This window comes from Macrotis lagotis, chromosome 4 (assembly GCF_037893015.1).
Source record: "Macrotis lagotis isolate mMagLag1 chromosome 4, bilby.v1.9.chrom.fasta, whole genome shotgun sequence".
NCBI lineage: Eukaryota > Metazoa > Chordata > Mammalia > Peramelemorphia > Peramelidae > Macrotis > Macrotis lagotis.
Window position 1 is genome coordinate 268990884 of NC_133661.1, and position 19775 is coordinate 269010658.

The 19775-nt window shown below is 34.7% G+C and overlaps 1 protein-coding gene and 1 pseudogene across 1 annotated transcript in view; one reads left to right on the forward strand and one right to left on the reverse strand.

Annotated features, from left to right (window-relative positions):
• MDGA2 (MAM domain containing glycosylphosphatidylinositol anchor 2) overlaps positions 1-19775 on the forward strand; it is a 701528-nt gene that overhangs the window by 160312 nt on the left and 521441 nt on the right. Inside the window, exon 2 of the mRNA XM_074236282.1 lies at positions 9965-10104. Coding sequence (XP_074092383.1) covers positions 9965-10104 — 140 coding nt within the window. The remainder of the gene's footprint in view (positions 1-9964; positions 10105-19775) is intronic.
• Positions 4694-5325, reverse strand: LOC141522502 (ubiquitin-conjugating enzyme E2 variant 1 pseudogene; annotated as a pseudogene).

The window sequence follows — 19775 nt, forward strand, 5'->3', positions numbered from 1 at the left end:
TTATATGGATAGATTGATAAAGATACAATTATGATGCATATATATGTTCTATATAACATAATATATATATATATATATATATATAAACATATGTGTACATTACCTTCTATGTAGTTATGGGTTTATTTAACATATATTTAAACAGTCTTGTATGTAGTGGGTGTATATTTGTAGAGATACATTACACTGCAAAGAAGACAATTTAAAGGAGGAAAGAAACTAGTGTTAGGAAGAGCAGGAAATTCTGTATAAGGTAGCATTTAACCTGTCTTGAAGGAAGGAAAAGGGTGTCAGACAAAAGTGAGAATATAGAGCATTCCAAGCAAGGTGGTTGATAGAAAGCCACAAAGATGTAAGATAAAATATGCTTGAGGAACAGTAAAAAACAACAAAAGCCAATTTATCTGGATTCTAGAGTTAAATCATAGTTTGATTGGACCTATAGGTAGTTTTAGGGCCATGTTTAAAGGATTTAAAAATCACAGGAGGAGTTTATATTTTATTCTAAAGGAAAGAAGTCATAGGGTTTTTGAATAGAGAAATGATATGTTTAGAGATACAAATGAGGAAAAAACACTGTGCTGGGTGTGAATGGATTGGAGGGAGAGACTCAAGGCAGACAAGACAGTTAAGAGAGACCATTGCAGAAATGAGAATGAAAGCTCCTAAATTCTTTAAAAAGTCTTAAATTCTAATTCAAGGATAGAAAACATCCAGCCAAAGGGCATCATAAGGCCTGTGATATGGCACTGCCACTGAAACCACAGGTGGGACTCAATTCAATGAATCTAGGAGCTTTTTAAGGGTGAATTAATTAATTTTTTTGACCCAAAATAGCAGGCAAATGATGTTATAAATATCTAAATTTCCCTTGGCAGGAATAAAGATTCCCCAACCCTGCTATAAGTATTTAAATTGGGATAGACTCAACAAATATGGACATGGAAATTATAAGAGTTGGTAACTGATGGGTATGTAAGATTAATGAGTTAAAGAGAATAATAGAATAGAATAATAGAACGCTGTTGCTGTTTTAAATCTTGGAGACTATAAGGATGCTTATGCCCTCAACAGAAATAGGGAAATTCATGAATGTAGTTGGTTAGAAGTAGGGAAGAAGATTACTATTTTTGGCAATCTGAGTTTGAGATGGGATATTCAATTTGAAATTCTCAAAGAGCTGTTATTATTCAGAAAATGAACTCAGGAGATTGAGTGGGCCTGGATTATATTAGAAGATCAGGGATCCCATAAGAAGACAAGAGTCTTCCTATGATCTTATGATCATACCACCTTGGAAGAACTAAAACTTGTAGATCTGTATGATCTACATAAAGATGACAACTGATGAATTCTTGTGAGATTATATATTGAGAAAAAAGAGGATTCAAACAAAACTTTATAGTAATTTAGAGTTTCACTTTAGCAAAAATTCATGAATCTTAGGAAGATCGGTCATTTTATTCAAAATGCCTACCATATAAAACATTATTAGAAAAGTTATCTATTATCTGGAATTGAGCACTGGAGATTGGCAGCTCAAACTTTTGAGATCTAAGAATCTTTAACCACACATCACGGAATATATACAACACAAACTCTACAGAACTGAATTGCTTGTCACATCACATTGCCACGCCATGACTGGAATCAGAACACAAAAATTCAAATCATTGGTTGGCTATTGACCAACTGAGATTTTGGGAAAGATTTTTAAAGTCTCAGCTTTTGTATCAGTAAAATCAAAATACTTTTATTCAGTATTTGACAGTAATATCATAGGTATGATAATTCTATATAAAACATGATTTTGGAAAATAATCATGACCTTAAGATTTTTCAGGTTCAGTATAAAATTGAAGAACATGATAAAATTGAGAAGTAAGGTATATTTGGCAATCATAATATCATTCATCACTGAATAACTCACAATTTTTAAAATTAATTGATCTTGAGGAGTGGACCTAAGATGACTTCATTAGAAACAAATCAACTGAACTCTCAATGTTCCCCTCCAAACAACTTTAAATTAATGCTTCATTTTGGAGAGGCAGACTCACAAAAAGTAAGATTGAGGCATTTTTCTGAACTAAGAAAACTTGAGGTCAGTCAAAGTCTAAGATACCAGACTGAAGGACTACTCAGAGTGCACACAAGAGAGTAACAGCAGTGGTCACAGCAACAGAAGCATCATTGATAGCTCTCAGTCTAGAGAAGGCAATTGGGTTAGATAATTGGTAAGACAAATATTACAGGGAAACTTTTTCTGGCACTAGGTATAATTGGTATTAAGGAAACTCCATTGCCCATATACATTTCTGGGTCTCAGTTCAGTGAAGAGAAGATGCTGGGTTTGGCCAAGAGTTCATCCTCATAGTTCTAAAGTAAAGAAGACATCTAGTGTTTGTGGCTGCCAGAGATCAGAGGCCCTTGATGAGTAAAGACAAGAATCTTCTTATGATCCTACCACCTTAGAAGGACCAAAACTTGCAGATCCCCCAGAACTAGTTCTGAAGACATGAAAAAACCTGAATCTTCAATCACTACTTCCTTCATAATATTCACAATCAAGAAACAGACTGAAAAACTGAGCAAACAATTAAAAAAAAGAATTTTACCATATAAAGCTAATACTAAGCCAGGGAAGAACTGACAAGAACTGACAAGAATTCCTAGAAGAATTAAAGACAGAGATTAAGTAGAGGAAAAATTAGGAAAATAAATGAATGGTGTAAGAATTTTTTGAAGAGAAAATAGCTTTTTGAAGAGAAAATAGGTAATGAGATGCAAATAATATTGAAAAAAATGTATTTGCAAACAAAATCAGCCTAATAGAAAAGAGACACAAAAATTCACTGACATAAAAGAACTCCCTAAAAAGCAGAATTAGTCAAATGGAAAAAAATATTTTAAATTTCACTGAAGGAAGTAATTCCTTAAAAATTAATTGTGCAAGTAGAACCTAATGACTCCATGAGATATGAAGAAACAACAAAATAATAGTGAATGAAAAATGAAAAAATTAATGAAAATATAAAATATCTCACTGGAAATATAATTGATTTGGAAAATGGATCAAGGAGAGATAATTTTAGAATTATTGGACTCCCTGAAAGTCATGATCAAAGAAAGTACCTATACTATAGTTCAAGAAATTATAAAGGAAAATTGTCCCAATAGCTTAGACTGAGAGAGTAAACTTCAAAAACAACCAAACAAACAAAACTGCACAGATTAACTTTTTTTTAATATTAACGCACATTTTATTATATTAAAACCAGGCAATGGTCTGACAATAAAAAGGCTGCTTATGGAATACTGTTATTTTAAACTTTAATTACAGAGGATATGAAATCCTTACAACGAATATTTTCCCCAAAAGAGTTTTAATGGAAACAATTCTTTTTTTCTGACTTGACAGCTGCTGTTTTAAAATGTGGATTTACACAAATAATGAATTAAAAAAAATTCCTCAGGACACAATAAATTGTTTTTATTTAAGCTTGTATCCACATGGCAGCAGTGAGTGGTCCAAGACAGTGAATCAGAAAAGGCAGTGATTTGCCAGGGAGTTCTGCCAGCCAAATTCTGGTATCTGCAATGCACCCAGGTTTTTCCCCTTTCAATCTTTGTGGAAGAGCTTGAAAGGAGTAAGTGCCAAAACCTAAATCTGTACCAAATTCAAATTGAAGGTTTTGTTCCTGCCGTTGAATTCCAAACCTGTTATTAAGCTATGGCAAAGAGCAACCAAGTGAGTATAATGCTTGTCAAGTCACATTTCTTCAATGTTTAAGGACAAGGCCAATTCTTTAATCGGAGTGTGTGCTTAGGGAGTCTTTGGGAAGCCCTTCCTTTTAACTACTAAAGCCTTTGCTAAGCTGAGCAATCCTGGGAAATGACTGCTCTTGTCACTGTATCAAAAGCGGAGCTAAAAACAACACCTGCTGCCAGCATCCCAGCGTGGCAGGGCTGGTGGATTGGGGTGATCCAGGTTTTGCAAACAGTTTAGATATTCATTTCCCAGGCTGGTGGTGATTAAATGTAGTTTCAAAATTGAGAAGCAAAGGGAGTCAGGGATTTCTTCCAACCCTACCTGGGTTGGCTTACTGGCCAGAAGCGAGGAAGTATCACTGAAATGGGGAGACTGATTTTAGGAAAGAAGGAAGAGCAGCACCCCATGATGAAGGTGGGGGAAGAGAAGACACTGAAAGAACCCTGAATCCCTCACCAAAGGCCCATGGAAGAGAGGGTGGATGAGTAGGTGGGAGAGGTTGTGGGGAAGTACAATGGCTTGCTGGGGCACCATTTAAAATGGAAGGTTATTTAATAATAAAAATAAGCACTATCTGCCTTTATTAGAGCCGGCACAAAGGGAGGGGTGACAGATTAGCACACACCCTCAATAGTAGTCCATTAGCTTCCTGTGTCATACTGGAAGTTAAAACCTTTGTGTCCACTTTAATAAATGGCTCAGTGCTGGAATGCTATTGCAAAAGGCTAGGAATAGAGGTAGGGTGGTGGAATCCTTGGCTATATAAGCAGCAAGGTGATTGTGTGATCTATTTTTTTCACAGTTGAGTTAGATGTGCCACACTGGTTATGACAGTAATAAATTTAAATAGACTTTCTTGATACCAGAAGTTCAACTAAGTGGACAGTGGTTACACATGACAAGATTATTTGTTATAGCATAACTTATATTTCAAATGAAAAAATTAGTATCATTTACAGTATCTTAAGATAAATCGCCTTTGAATGGGAACTTCCTTTCCAGTACTTTGAGGTCTACAAGATTCATCTAGAAAATTTACTACTGTGGAAAATGAAGACAGCTTAAAACTGAATAAAGGGAAGATTTCTTTTTGATTAATTGCTGTAACATTGTCCTTCAGGCGGCTGAGGAAGCTTCATATTTTCTTTAGACATCATTAGACATCGAAGCTCTTGCGGAACCACTTTGATGCTATATGAATTCTGCCATTTTGCTAGCACGGATATGGCTCTTGGGTCCACCACTCCATTAGAACTATTTACTCCATATTAATTTTTATTAAAAATCTTACAAATGGGGGGGGGGCTTCTGGATATTTAGGTCCACACTCTATTTTAAGGCTGTATATTCGGTTTTCATAAATTGTTCTTGGAAGCCCAATAATCATTCCTGTCCATCTTGTAAGTGTCATATCTTCATCACCTTCAAGACCCCAGCTAACTGTCCCATCTCCTACTCCTTTCTGACCTTCTTCAAGTTCTTCCAACAGTCGGAAATTTCGAGGGACTTTCACTCCCGAGCCCGTGGTCGACGCTATCTTGCGTCACTGCCGCTCGGAGTCCCAGATTAACTTTTGAAAGAAACGAAAACTCCCAGGAATATAATAGCGCAAATTCAGAGCTCCCAGTCCAAATCCAGAACTGCCACATCAAAGAGAAAATACTTCAAGCAATCAGAAAAATGTATTCAAATACTGTGGAGTTATAGTCACAATCACAAGATTTAGTGATTTCCACGTTAAAGGGCTAAGGGCTTGGAATATGATATTCTGGAAGGCAAAGAAGGTAGGATTACAACCAAAAATAACACACTGATCTAAAAAAAGGGTGAGAAACAAGGGGAAGGGAGTGATAGAATGGGGAAAATTTTCTTATGTAAACAGGACATGCAAAGAAGAACTTTATAATGCAAGAGAAAAGGTGGAATGTGGCAGACAATGCTTGAATTTCACTCTTATCAGAATTAGTTCAAAGTGGAAAGAATACACACATATACATACATATATATATATATATATACATGCATGCATGCATACATATACTCAGTTATGTATAGAAATATTACTGTATGCACTGTATATAGAAATGTAATAGGAGGCGAAAGAGAGAAGATAAAAGGAGGGAATGATAAAAGGAGGACATATTAGGGAAGGTAGCTATTAGAAGCAAAGTAATCTTTTTGAGGAGACAGGATAAAAACAATGAGAAGCAAAGAAGAAAAAGGGTTGGAGAGAAATATATAATAATCATAACTGTGAATGTGAAAGGGAGGGATGAGTTCACTCATAAAATGGAAATAGATACCAGAATAGATTAGAAACCAGAATCCAACAATATATTGTTTACAAAAGACATACTTTAAAAAGAAATACATGTACAGATTTAAGATAAATGGTCCAGAGCAGAATCTTATGTGCTTCAGCTGAACTAAAAAAGACACATATGATCTCAGATAAAATAAAAGAAAAAAATTGACCTATATAAAATAGATTAACAGGTAAACTCCATTTTGCTAATACTATAGACAATAATATAGCATCAAAAAATTTAATAACAAGTTTCTCTGATAAAAGTCTTATTTCTTTAATATATACTGAATATACCACTGAGTCAAATTCATTAAAATGTCATTTCATAACTGGTAAATAGTCAAAGTATATTAACATGCTGCTTTTTAGCATAAGAAGAAATCAAAGCTATTTATAATCATATGAAAAATGCTCCAAACCATTCTTTATTAGAGAATTGCAACAAAAATGACAAATGCTGATTGGTATAAGGGAAAAAATAAGTACACTAATGGACTATTGTTGGAATATTGAATTAGTCTATCCATCTTGAGAACAATTTGGAATGATGTCCAAAGGGATATAAATCTATGCATATCCTTTGACTAAGCAATAACACTGCTTTTGATCCTAATAGATCAAAGAAAAGGAAAGAGACTCATAGCTTCTTTTTCTGGTGTTAAAGAACTGTAAACAAAAAGGCATGCTCATAAATTGGGAAAGAACTGAATTATTGTGCTGTAGGAAATGACAATGGGAAGGTTTCAGAAAAAATGAAAAGACTTATGAACTGATACAATGGTGATCAACTGTGAAAAACCTAATTGCACTAATATTGCAATGATTCAAGTCAGTTCCAAATGATTTATGATTTAAAAAGTTATTTACCTACAGAGATAGAACTGATTAACTCAGTGCAAATTGAAGTAAAATTTTCTCATGTTCTTACTTTTTCATGCTGTTTTTGTGATATGATTAGCATGGAAAGATATTTTGCATGATTTCACATTGATAGCATATTGCTGGCCTTCTTTGGGGAAGGGGTAATTTGAAATTAAAAAATTAGAAAGAAAAAAATTGTTAAAATAAGTAAATTATATATATATATATATATATATATATATATATATATATATATGTATGTATAAAACAACTTCCACACTAAGTTTTAAATTTAATCAAAAAAGTTCTAGACATGGAGTCAAGAAGACTTGTCTTAAAAATCTTATTTTGTGCACTTGCTAACAATATTTTCTCACCTGTAAAGTGTAGGTAATAGGTATATTAAATAGGCAATAGGTAGATCAAATGAGTTAATATATCTAATGTGGTCTGCAAGCCTTCTCTCTCTCCTCTCTCTCTCTCTCTCTCTCTCTCTCTCTCTCTCTCTATATATATATATATATATATATATATATATATACTATAATTATATATGCACAAATGTAAAATATATTATATATAAGTTATTATTACCATAAGTAACAAATGTGCCATAGTGGATAGTTGTTGCATGACCTTGGAGTCAAGATGATGCTACCCTTGACATATACTAGTTCTGTGTCTTTTTCTGCCCTAATCAACTCTCTAAGACTGCAAGTTACAGATGACTTTTGTTTTTCCAGGCTGTTCTCAGAATTGAGAATTCTCTCCCTCTTTGTTTCTACTTCCTGGTTTCCTGGTTTCTTTCAAGTCCTAACTAAAATCCCACATTCTTCAAGAAGCCCTTCCCAATACCAATAATTCTAGCAAATTTCTGATGTTGATTATCTCTAATTTATCCTGTATGTATTTTCTTTCCATATAGTAGCTTACATGTTCTCCCCACTAGATGTAAGTTTCTTGAGAGCAACTACTGTCTTTTGCTTCTCTTTGCATCCCCAGTTGACAATACCTTCAAGCATCCACAGTAGAAATAATAATAATAATAATGCTATCTAATCATCTATTTATATAAAATTATAGGGTTTACAAAGTGCTAATAATGATAATATTAATATCACAATTGGGATCCAACAATGTATATGTATGTAATAAATGGTGTAGTAGGAAGAGGCAAAAATGTAAAGTCTGGCCAAGAACTTAAAGAAAAGTACCAGTCTCCTTTTGTTAACAAACTGTTAGCTCATTCTGATAATCTTTTGTTTTGAAGAAGTGTTAGAAAATATAAAATAAGAGAGAAAAGGATCATTAATTTAGAAATGACTTGGAGAATATTTAGTCCAAACACCTAATTTTACATTGGAGAAAACTGAAACTCAGAGAAGTTAAATGATGACCACAAAATAAATAACAGAGTCAGTTTTCAAGACCAAGTCATTTGACAGCAAATACAATATGCTTTCCCCCATAGCATGTTGTCAACCACTACATTAATGAATCCCATTATCATTCAATAAGAAGAATAAGTCCTAGGTAGTTATTTTCTCAGAAGGCAGAATAGGAACATTTTTTTAAACTTGCATGTATTCAGCCCAGAAGTCTGTGAATTTGATGAATTTTTCTTAAATTAAAGGTTTTTTTTAGCAATAATCAATAATTTTATGATAATCAAATTGGTTGAATTGACAAAATGGTACAGAGAAAAATTCTTGGCATAATTCTATTTATGTGTCAATTTGAATAGGTAAACAAATAAACTCATTGCTACCCTTGATAGTACATCTCTTATAAAGATGACTTTCTTGGTAAAGATAGTGTAGTGTTTTGGCTTTCCTTCTGAAGCTCATTTTATAGATGTAGAAACTGAGGCAAACAGGGTAAAATGTCTTGGCTATAGCTAGTAATTCTCTGTGACCAGATTTGAACCCAGGAAAATGAGTCTTCCTGAATCCAGGCCTGGTAGTCAAATCATTGCACCACCTAAATATCCCAAATTTGGGCTTACTTCCTTATTAAAACTTGTATATGACTGTTAGACAGTCTTCAAATATGTGCATATACATGCATATATTTGAAATGCTTATAGAAGAATGAGGTTCTTCCTAGAAGATTTTGTTTATTGCTTCTGTTACTCTTAGATTACATTTATTCTATAATTTACCAAGTACATTCCTTGCATCATCCATGTGAGTTGCTGAAATCCTGGATGTGAATATCTTCTTTTAACAGAGTTGGTGAATTTTTATTATACTTGTGACCCTGAAATAGACTAACTAGACAGCTCCTTGGGAGTTCCTTTCTCCTAGACTCAATATTACAAACAGTTCTTGAATTGAAACTGGAATGCTTTTATTTTGTTTCTGTGAACAAACTAAGGTATCAAAAAATTGTAACTTACTTAAAGGCAGTTAATGGCAAAGCTAAAAGTATAACCTTGATTTCTCTGACTCTTAAATTGTCATTTTGTCATCTGTTATAGCTATCTGAAACCATGATATTATGCCTGAGATATTATTATAAAATGATATACTAACTCTCATCAATAGAAGTGAAGTGAGATGGCACTGGAAACATTGTGGGGAACTTCCCTCAGGAGGAGTATTAGCCAGAAAAAGTTTTCTTTTTCTTATTATTGATCATCTTGCCAGTTATAAAATTCATTCCTTGGTTATCATCTTTTCCCACACTTTCCATAGGGAAAGAAATTTGTGTATTTCAGAAATCTAATGCTTTCTTAATTGATATTACTGTATATCAATAGATTGGAATCCATTTTTATCCTGAAGTTTTGCTTTTCCATGTGCATAGGTACCCATATGAATATAATATGTAGAACTTTGACTATCTCTTATTTAAATGGAAAAATAGAGATATATAAGGTTTTTCTGTCCAATTGAAGCCTTAGTTGATATTTGTTTTTAAATTTGGTGAGATATGCTTTTACATTTTATACAATCAGAATACTTTTTTGAAAATACTTTATCTTTGCTTTTCTGTTGTCTTTCTTCCTGCTGGTTTAACAGCTCCTCCCACTGTGCGGATTGTGCATTCAGGCTTGGCATGTAATATTGAGGAGGAACGCTATTCAGAAAGAGTCTACACTATCCGAGAAGGAGAAACTTTGGAATTGACCTGCCTGGTGACAGGCCATCCACGCCCACAGGTGAGTCCTGAATAGTGGCAGAGGAAATTCATTATGGAATTTCCTAGGGAATTTTTGCTGATTTAATTTGATTAATTTGATCTTATCTATATAAGTGTGTGTGTGTGTGTGTGTGTGTGTGTGTGTGTGTGTGTCCTGATATGAATGCTAAGCATTGAAGATACAAGATACAAAGGTCAAAATGAAACAGTAGAATAGTACCTTATCTCAGGAAACTTACATGGTATTTAAGGAGCTTATTAATGAAAAAAAGTATTGCTTAGAATGCAGTAATTTCTAAGATATGGATTTTTGGTGTGTACTCATTCAACTGTGATTTTTCTACAATAATATATTTAATTTTAAGTGAAAACCTCTCCCAAGTGAGCCAAATAGGATATAAATTTTCTGGGTCTAGAAGCCTAATGTCTTCCCCCACCGCCATTTGTTTCCTGTTGTGGGAATAAAAGTAGAAAATGTGACTATCTATTGTTCATCCTTTGCTCCTGCTTAATAACAAGTATACCTTCTTTTCCCATGGGGATTAAGCATGTGTCTCCCACAAAACTATGTGTTAAGTACTGTGCTAATCCTTTTTATAAATTATCTCATTTAATTCTCCAACAGCCCTGGGAAGAACATGCTATGGTTATCCCCATTTCACAGTTGAGAAAACTGAGAATGGATCTCCTTGACTAAGCTGCTGACTTCATTTTCATTTTTCCCTGCATCTCTCTCATTTCTTTTCCCAATTTTTCTTCTATCTCCCTCACTTGATTTTCAGTCTTTTTTGAGCTCTATCATAGCCTGAGCCCAACTTCTATAGTTTTTGGAGTCTTTAGATGTAGAAGCTTGAACTTTCTCATCTTCATATTGAGTATTTTGATCCTTCATGGGACCAAAGTAATTGTCTATGGTCAGGTTCCTTTTTTTTCTGTTTACTTATTTCCCCAACCTGTGCCTGGTTTTGGGGTGCTTCCTGAGCTTTTGAGTTTTATTGGGACAACTCCCCACAAGGAACTCAGTGTGTGAGGCTCTGACTGCTCTCCTGGTCTGTGAATAACCACTAGCTCACCCCTCTGCCCCAAAGACTGTGTGTGTATGTTTATGTGTATGTGTGTGTGTGTATGTATGTGTGTGTGTGTGGGGGGGGTCCTTGCTCTATGGGGGGGCCCTAGATTGCAACCAAGGTCTGAATGTGGTCACAAACCCCAGAGTCCTGTTCCAGGAACAGAGGACTGACCTCGGCAGTCTCCCTCCACTCTCTTACCTTTCTTGGGGTGAGCAGGGCACAGCTGTCTGGAGGCTCCTGCTGGATGGCTCCATGGGCCTGCTTCTGTTTCCTGGGATCTGGGCTTCACTGAGTGCCAGCTGTGCTGAGGGCCTGGGCTGCACAGAGTGCACTGGCTGTGCTGAGGGCCTAGGCTTTGCACTAGCTGTGGCAGAGGTCTCCCTGCTGATCTTCCAAATTGTGCTTGGTGCTCCCTGTAGATCAGGAAACTGCTTTTGCTACGGGGAGTTCCCAGGCACCCTGGGACTGTTCCTGGGAGGCTGAAGCTTCTTCCCTCCCATGTGGTGACACTCCTCCAATCCCTTGGAATAGAACTTCCCATTATTTTCCTGTTTTCCTTGGTCTGGAGAATTGTCTCACTGGATCTTTCTGTGGCTTCTGTCTCTCAAAAATTTAGTTAGAGTCATAATTTTAAGGTTTTTGGAATATTTTGGAGATAGCACCTAAGAGAGGCTCTTCTCCTGCCGCCATCTTGGCTCCACCCTGCCAATTCTATTCTTCAAGGTATTCTCCTCAGTGAATTTTTGTACTTCATTTTTTATCATTTGGCCTAATCTTTTTATAAGGTTTTATTTTTGTCAATGCTTTTTGTGTCTTTTTTACCAAGCTATCAAATCATTTTTCACAATTTTCTGGCATAACACTCATTTCTCTTCCCAATTTTTCCTTTACCTCTATTACTTGACTTTCAAAAATCCTTTTTAAGATCTTCCATGGTTTGAGGCCAATTTATATTTCTTAGAGGATATAGTTGTAGAAATTTTGACTGTGTGTGTGTGTGTGTGTGTGTGTGTGTGTGTGAGAGAGAGAGAGAGAGAGAGAGAGAGAGAGAGAGAGAGAGAGAGAGCAGGATATTTGTTTGTAGTTTGAAATCTGTAACTTTACTCAAGTTTGGACAAGTATTTTAACTTTTCTTCATTTTTTCCTCATCTGAATCTGTACTACAGTATATGGCTAAATCTGAAAGTGATTTCTAGATGTGATAAAAAGACTAAAATTTTGATGAATCAATTTTCAGCTGCCTTGGAATTTCCTATATCTCACCCTCTTGATTTGGTATGAACTTACTAGCTAGAATTCTCTTTCAAATGATTTTGTGGCTTTTTTCAACTTTATAAATGTTTGCACTTAACTTATAGTACTACTCCAGTTTGGTTTATTAGTTCTATTTAACTGTTTTAGAGCCCATTCTCTTTCTCTCAGAGAGACATTGAACATTCTGCATTTTGGTGTTTTCATACATCCTAGTATAAGAGACATCTGGGTAAAGCAATGACTAATAACTTTTGGGCATGGAGTCAGGAAGATCTGAGTCCAACTTTCTCCTCAGACTCTTATTAGTTTTCAAAGTCTGATTTGGTTTTCCAATAGGAAAAAAATAGCACTTTTTCTCCTAAGGTTCTTGGGAAGATCAGATATGATAATATTAATAAATTGCTTAGTACAATGACTGACACTTAGTAGATACTTCCTAAATATATATTTCCTTTCTGTGTTCATTTGTTTTCTTCCTTCCTGTGGGTATCTATTGAATGAAATAAAATAAAAATAAAATAAAAATGATGTTTTTTCTAGGCTAAGATTGGCTCAGATTGCTATGGTTTATCAGGCTTGGAATTGAAACAAAATGAGACCATTGTGACTACACAACACATGACTAAGTTTAATTAACAATAACACAGAAAAGAAAAGGCAAATCAAGATGATGGAGTTTCTGGAAACTTCCATCTCCTATATCTCTTCCATGGAGTTCTAGAAAACAAAGCAGACTGAATTCTTATTGGAAGATCCAAGAAAAAAGCACATAAATCATTTTTTCCAGCCCAAGTTGACTTTGGGTTATTTAAAGAGATAGACACAGGAATGTATTTGTTCAGGAATCTCCTTAGCTTACAACATTTCAATATTCAGTGATTTAAAAAAGACTGGGTACCAGGGTAGGAAGCACCAAGGCAAAATGAGTTGCTAAGTAACTGAACTAGCATATGATGGAGAAATAATTACCCACAGGCAACTCTGTCTCATTACCCAGGTTTGGGTGTAGAAAAAAGATGGAATCTCATTTAGAAGTGGTAGGAAGAACCAGTAATGGATCCATTGTGGTACTAGCTAAGACATATGGATTAGTGGAACAGATTGGGTACACATTACAATTCAGTAATGACAATATTAATCTAGCTAATTAAATTATTAATCCAAAGTCCCTGAGTTTGTGACAAGAATTTATTATTTGACAAAAATTTCTTGGAAAATTGGAAAGCAGCTTGGTAGAAATTAGATATAATCAATATCTCCTATATGTATACAAAGATAAAGTCAAATGGTTTTAAATTTATAGGGTGATACCATAAACAAATTAAGGATGTATGGAATAATTTATTAGACCCTCAAAATATTAGATGTGAATGATTAAACAATCCAATAATAAAAAGTGACAAATTGGATAAGAAAATAAGACTTTAATCTGTTTCTTCTAAGAATCATATTTAAAACATTCAGAACATTTGAAATTATAATCATGCTATCAAGGAACATTAAAAAAGTGAATAAGATAAAAAAAGTAAACTAAAATTTTTCTAGGAGGAACCATAAATAATAAGCTAAAATCAGTATTAAATTTATATGTTCCAAAAGTTTTAGCATCAAATTTATAAGGAAACATTATTCATTATTTAAGCTATAAAAATATATAGCTAGTAACAAACATGACAGGAGACACTAATGTTTCTCTCTCAGTTTTGTGTAAGTCTAACAGAATGTTAAGCAAATGAGAAAATATGGAACTGAACAAATTGCTTGAGTGTTAAAGAAAAAAATACATATTTCTTAGCTCTGAAAGGAGTTTTTACAAAAACTTTGCATTAGGGCACAGATATTGTAAATGAATACCAAAAGGCAGAACTATTAAATGTGTTCTTTACAACTCATAACACAATAAAAAAAGGACTTTGTCTCAGGGACCACAAACAAAAGATATGGACCCAAATGAAGGCCCTAAAATGAAATGCTAAATAATTAATGGCTCAAAACAAATAAAAATAATAAGTAATTATGTGAAAAAATGACTATGAAATAATATGCCAAAATTTCCTAAATGCAGTTAAAATTCAGGAGGAAAGCCAAATCTCTACAAATAACCATTAAAAAAACAGAAGAAGTAGAGCTAAGATGGTGGTGTGAAGACAGGAATTCCCACAAACTTGTTTTCCAAAAAAACTCTAAAAGCCATAAAATTATGACTCTAACCAAAATTTAGAGGGTCAGAACCCACAGAAAGACTGAATGCTACAATTTCCCAAGCCAAGACAACTTAGGAGTTCTGCAGGAAAGGTCTGTTTCACCAGGACCGGGGTTGGGGGGATTTGACAGAGTCATGCAGCCCAGCTGGAGCAAACCAGCTCCAGCCTTCCTATAGCCCATGGGGTGCCTGAGTCCCTGGGGGTTGCATGGGTCCATGGAAGGGGGGGCAGTTTCCAAAGCTCTTGGCCTAGGGATTACTGAGGATAGCTTGAAGGGGTGGTGAGGGAACTCTGCCACACCAGAGTGAGTGTGGAGCATTGGCCTCAGAGCAGCCCTGTGGCAAAAACATGCAGTGGGAAATGGTGGAGTCACCAGCACTTCCATAGCTCCCAGCCCACAAATGATAAGGGGATTCAGGGAGACTGCAGAGTTCTCTTTAATCTACCTAGGGCAGGACTCTGCTGTTTGTCCACACTCAGATTCAGAAAAACAACTGACCTCAGAAACAGATCCAGGTTGCAGGTTGGTTCCCCATACTACCATAGCCAATTAGGGAAACCTTCTCACAACTCCAAGGAAGAGGGGAGGGCCTGGGGTCATCCACATGCCAAGGCAAAGGCTAAAATAGTAGTCAGAGCCGCTCATAAGACCTTGGAGCAATTACAGTCCCTGTGGGACTTGGGCTACCTGAAAATCATGACCAGGAAAAGAGCCTAGACTTCATTTTTCAAGAAATAATACAACAAGATTGCCCTGAGATCTTAAAAGCAGAGGGTAAAATAGAAATAGAGGTAATTCAACCCCCTCCCCCAAAGCCTTCAAAGTGTGGTAAATCAGTCATAGACTGAGAAAATGAGAAAACAACAGAAAAAGAAGAATCTGATCATAGAAATTACTTTGGACCAATGGAGGATCAAAATACGCACTCAGAAGATGACAAAGTCAAAGCTTCTATATCCATAGCCTCCAAGAGAAATAGAAAATGGGCTCAGGCAAAAGAAGAGCTCAAAAAAGACTTGAAAAATAATTAGGGGAGGTAGAGGAAAAATTGGGAGGATAAATAAAAGTGATGCAGGTAAAATCATGAAAACCAAGGCAATAGCTTGGTGAAAGAAATAGAAAAAATACTGAAGAAAATATCATGCTAAAAACAGTTTAGGACAAATGGGAAAAAAGCAGCTCAGAAGGCAAATGAGGATAATGCCTTAAAAAGCAGAACTGGCTAGCTGGAAAAGGAAAAAAAAACTTATCTGAAGAAGATAACTCCTTAGAATGCATAATGGAACTAAAGGAAACTGATGACTTTGTGAGAAATCAAGAAACAAGAAAACAATATCAAAGAAAAAAATTAGAAGAAAAAGTGAAATATTTCATTAGAAAAACAACTGATTTCAGAAATAGATCCAGAAGAGATAATTTAACATCATTGGGCTACCTGAAAATCATGACCAGGAAAAAAGCCTAGACTTCATTTTTCAAGAAATAATACAAGAAAATTGCCCTGAGATCCTAAAAGCAGAGGGTAAAATAGAAATAGAGGTAATTCACTGATCACCTCCTGAAAGAGATCCCAAAAGAAAAACTCCCAGGAGAAAAAATTTTTATAACTAGTATTTCTGACAAAGGACTCATTTCTAAAATATATAGAAAACTGAGTCAAATTTAAAAAAAAAAACTAAGCCATTTCCCAATCGACACAAGAGGGCTTTTTAGGCTCAAGACCAATTCATAACGCTCTGGGTTTTTACATGCAGACCTTTTCCCAATGTTTTCTCCTGAGACTATGTGTGCAGGCCATACCTAGTTGTTTTAGGTGCTCTGGTGTTCACAATTTGCTTTCTTGCCTGGACCTGGAGGCCGTTTAGTGGCCTATAGTGCTATTCATCTTTTGAACTGGTACCTGTGGCCATGACTGCTGATCTGTGCTGCAGCTGAGAACCTCCCCCTGCCTTCTCCAGAACCTGCCTGTGCTGGGTCACCTAAGCTAGACAGCCTTTTGGAATCCTACCATGATATCTTAAGCTAGAACATTGGCCTTCTGTGTGCTGTGATTCCAGAATTCATTTAGAAATTTGATTAATATTTTGTCTGAGGGAATTTGGGAAGAATTCAGGGAAGTTTTTGTTTTCTATCTGCCATCTTGGCTCTGGCCTTCTCCTCACCCCTTGAACAATTAATTTAAATACTATAGAAAGTACTTGGGGAAATAGGAAAAAAAGGAGCCCTACTAAATTGACATCAGAAAGATTAAGCTGATATCTAAACAAGGAAGAGCAAAAATTCCCAGAAATCAATAATACTGTAATCAAGGGGGAAAAATGTATTGCTAGCAGGAAGAATGAAAGGATTGAAGTATCATGTAGTCAAAATCAGGTTCACACAAGATTTAGTAATCATCCAATTAAGGAATAAAGAGAAGTTATGGCATTTAGTATTAAATGCAAAGTTAACTTATTGGCTTAATCAGGAAAATGGGCCCTCAATGAGATAAAAGACTTTCAAACATTCCCAATGGAATTATCAGCTAATTATAATATTTGATATATAAACATATAAACTCTAGCAAAGCATTAAAAAGTAGACATGAGTAAGAAATAAAAAGGTACTAACAAGATTAAAGTATTTATAATTTTTGTATGGAAAGATGATAAATGTTACCCTTCAGAACTTCATCATCAGTAGTGGTCTTACAGGGAATCTCATTATAGGGTCTGGGTATGATTCTATTATTTTGGATAATATCAAAAGAAGAGTGAAAGAGGGGAGAAGAATGTATCTGTGGAAGGAGTAAGCGAAAGGGAAAAATAATTGGAATGCTTAAAGAATTAATATAATATAAGGGGAAGAGAATGACTCACTGAACTGGTTAGAGGAGGAAAGAATATTTACATAGTTGGGTAGAGAAATGCATATTATTCAACAGGCAAATATGAAGGAAGGGGTAGTTAAGAGAAGGATGATGGGAGTAAGTCAATATTCAGAAGGTTCTTAAAGAGGTGATGAGGAAAGAGATGGAAAAATATAAAATAGGATAGAGAAATAATAGCAATAGTAATGTGTGAATGGGATGAACTTACTAATTCATTTCTTAGGAAAAAATTGAAACTATTTTCATTATTTCCCAGGAGCAGACAATAATACACTGGTTTAGAAATAATAATCTAAAAATATGCTGCTTTTAAGAAAGACAGTGAGACTTAAAATAAAGAGATTGAGCATTATATATCATTCTTTAGCTGTAGCAACAAAGAATAAGGGCAGGAATCATGATCTTATATAAAGCAGGAAAAATAGATTTTTTTACAAATCTCTTTTAGAGATTTACCTTATAAATATATTTTGGTAAAAGACACCATAGAAAAGGGAAGCAGTTTATGACTGAGGAACAGATTGATTCTGTGATATATTAATTTATGTGGAGAAAATAAAGAAGGTGAGAATAGACTTCATTTTTGAATTACATTATTTTGTGAGGATATACCATAGAGTTTTAGCTGTGATATCTATGGAGAAATGTCAAATATGATGTACTTTGAAAGTCTGTTTCCTATAGTGAAGAGAGGAAAAATGGAAAAAAAAAACTAATCTTGAGTAAGATGTTTTCTCTATCATTAAAAAAATTTAAAAAAAATACACTGGAGAGGATCTCAAGATACTCAATAAATTGTATGTAAATTCTTACAAATTTATTAATGAGAAATTATTTATTCAACTCTTTAGAAATCCATAGCGTCCAGGTGTTAAAAGTAAATATCTAGCAATGAGCAAAATCAGAAACTGAACCTGATTAACCAGTGCTGTGATTTACTAAATAACTTATTTAATATGGGGTTAACTATTACCTTTATATTTGTTTGTTTTCCTTGAGAGACAGAATTCTTTAGAACAGGGATATTTCACTGATATCTTTGCATCCCAGGACACAGGAATGTTTCTAGAACAGAAAAGCCTCTTAATAAATGTTTAATTTTAAATTAATTGTTTAAATCTTGGCATTGTTTTTTCTCTGCATAGCCCTCCATCCTTGAGGTCTACTATCCTAAAACACACTTGTCCTAGCTAGACAGAGATCAATTAATTTCTCTTCAAAGTTTCTAAAGTAAACCCTCAAAGATTCAGTGTCTAACTCCCAAGTCCCCATCTTTTGTCCTGTCCAATTGACATATTATTAGTTTTAGAAAGGAAGTGTTTTCTGAGAAGTTAGAGCAAGAACAGCAATTTTCAAAATATTTTCTCCAAGATGCCTGGGCACAGTGGTCTTAAATTTAAAGGGCAAAGGTAGTTTAGGCACAGATGTAAAGATTGTGTGGGATTTAGAGGTACTTCAATACTGCTAACCTTAAGGTCCTTTTCTACCTTTATGGAATTCACTGAAGGTTCCCTTTTGATGTAATTCCCTTCTGGGCTTCAATGATTAATATCTTTCTAGTCTTTAGTCATGATTTCACAGTGTCACCAGGGATCATGATCTCTGAAATTTTCAATATATTTAGGACTCCACTTCCATCTGAAAGTGTTTCCTTTGTTGTCAAGAAATATTATAGAATTTGATTGCAAGTGGCACCTGTGATAACTCTCCTTTTTATGTTGACACTCATTATTAGAATTTTCATTTGCTTAATTATTTTACTTTACAATGATGCTCTTTTTATTTTCCAAATAATAACTATTTTGAATACTTGCTGTTACTTGGCAGTGAGATACCTCCAAAAATATTCCTCCTGCTAAAAAAATTACAGATGAAATCTATAGTATGTGATATTGAAAGGGAAGCATTTTCAGGTATAAATTTATTGTTTTGAATAGAAACATATATTTCCAATTGCACACTGCTTGTCTAGATAACCTTACTCTTTGTCTGAAAAATTGAAGGTTTCTTTTTAAAAATTAAATTGCCTTATTTTCATTTCTTCACGATCCCATTTGGGTTTTTTTTTTGACATAGATACTGAATTGACTTGCCATTTCCTTCTCTGAGTCACATTACAGATCATAAACTAAGGTAAACATGGTTAAATGAGTTGCCAGTGTCACACAGTTAATAGGTTAGTGAGGTCAGTATTGAGTCCCAGATAATGAATTTTCCTGACTTCAGGCCTAGTATTGTGCCACTTGGCTGCCCTGTACCTAATCTACAGCTGTATGAATTCTTTCATGAAAT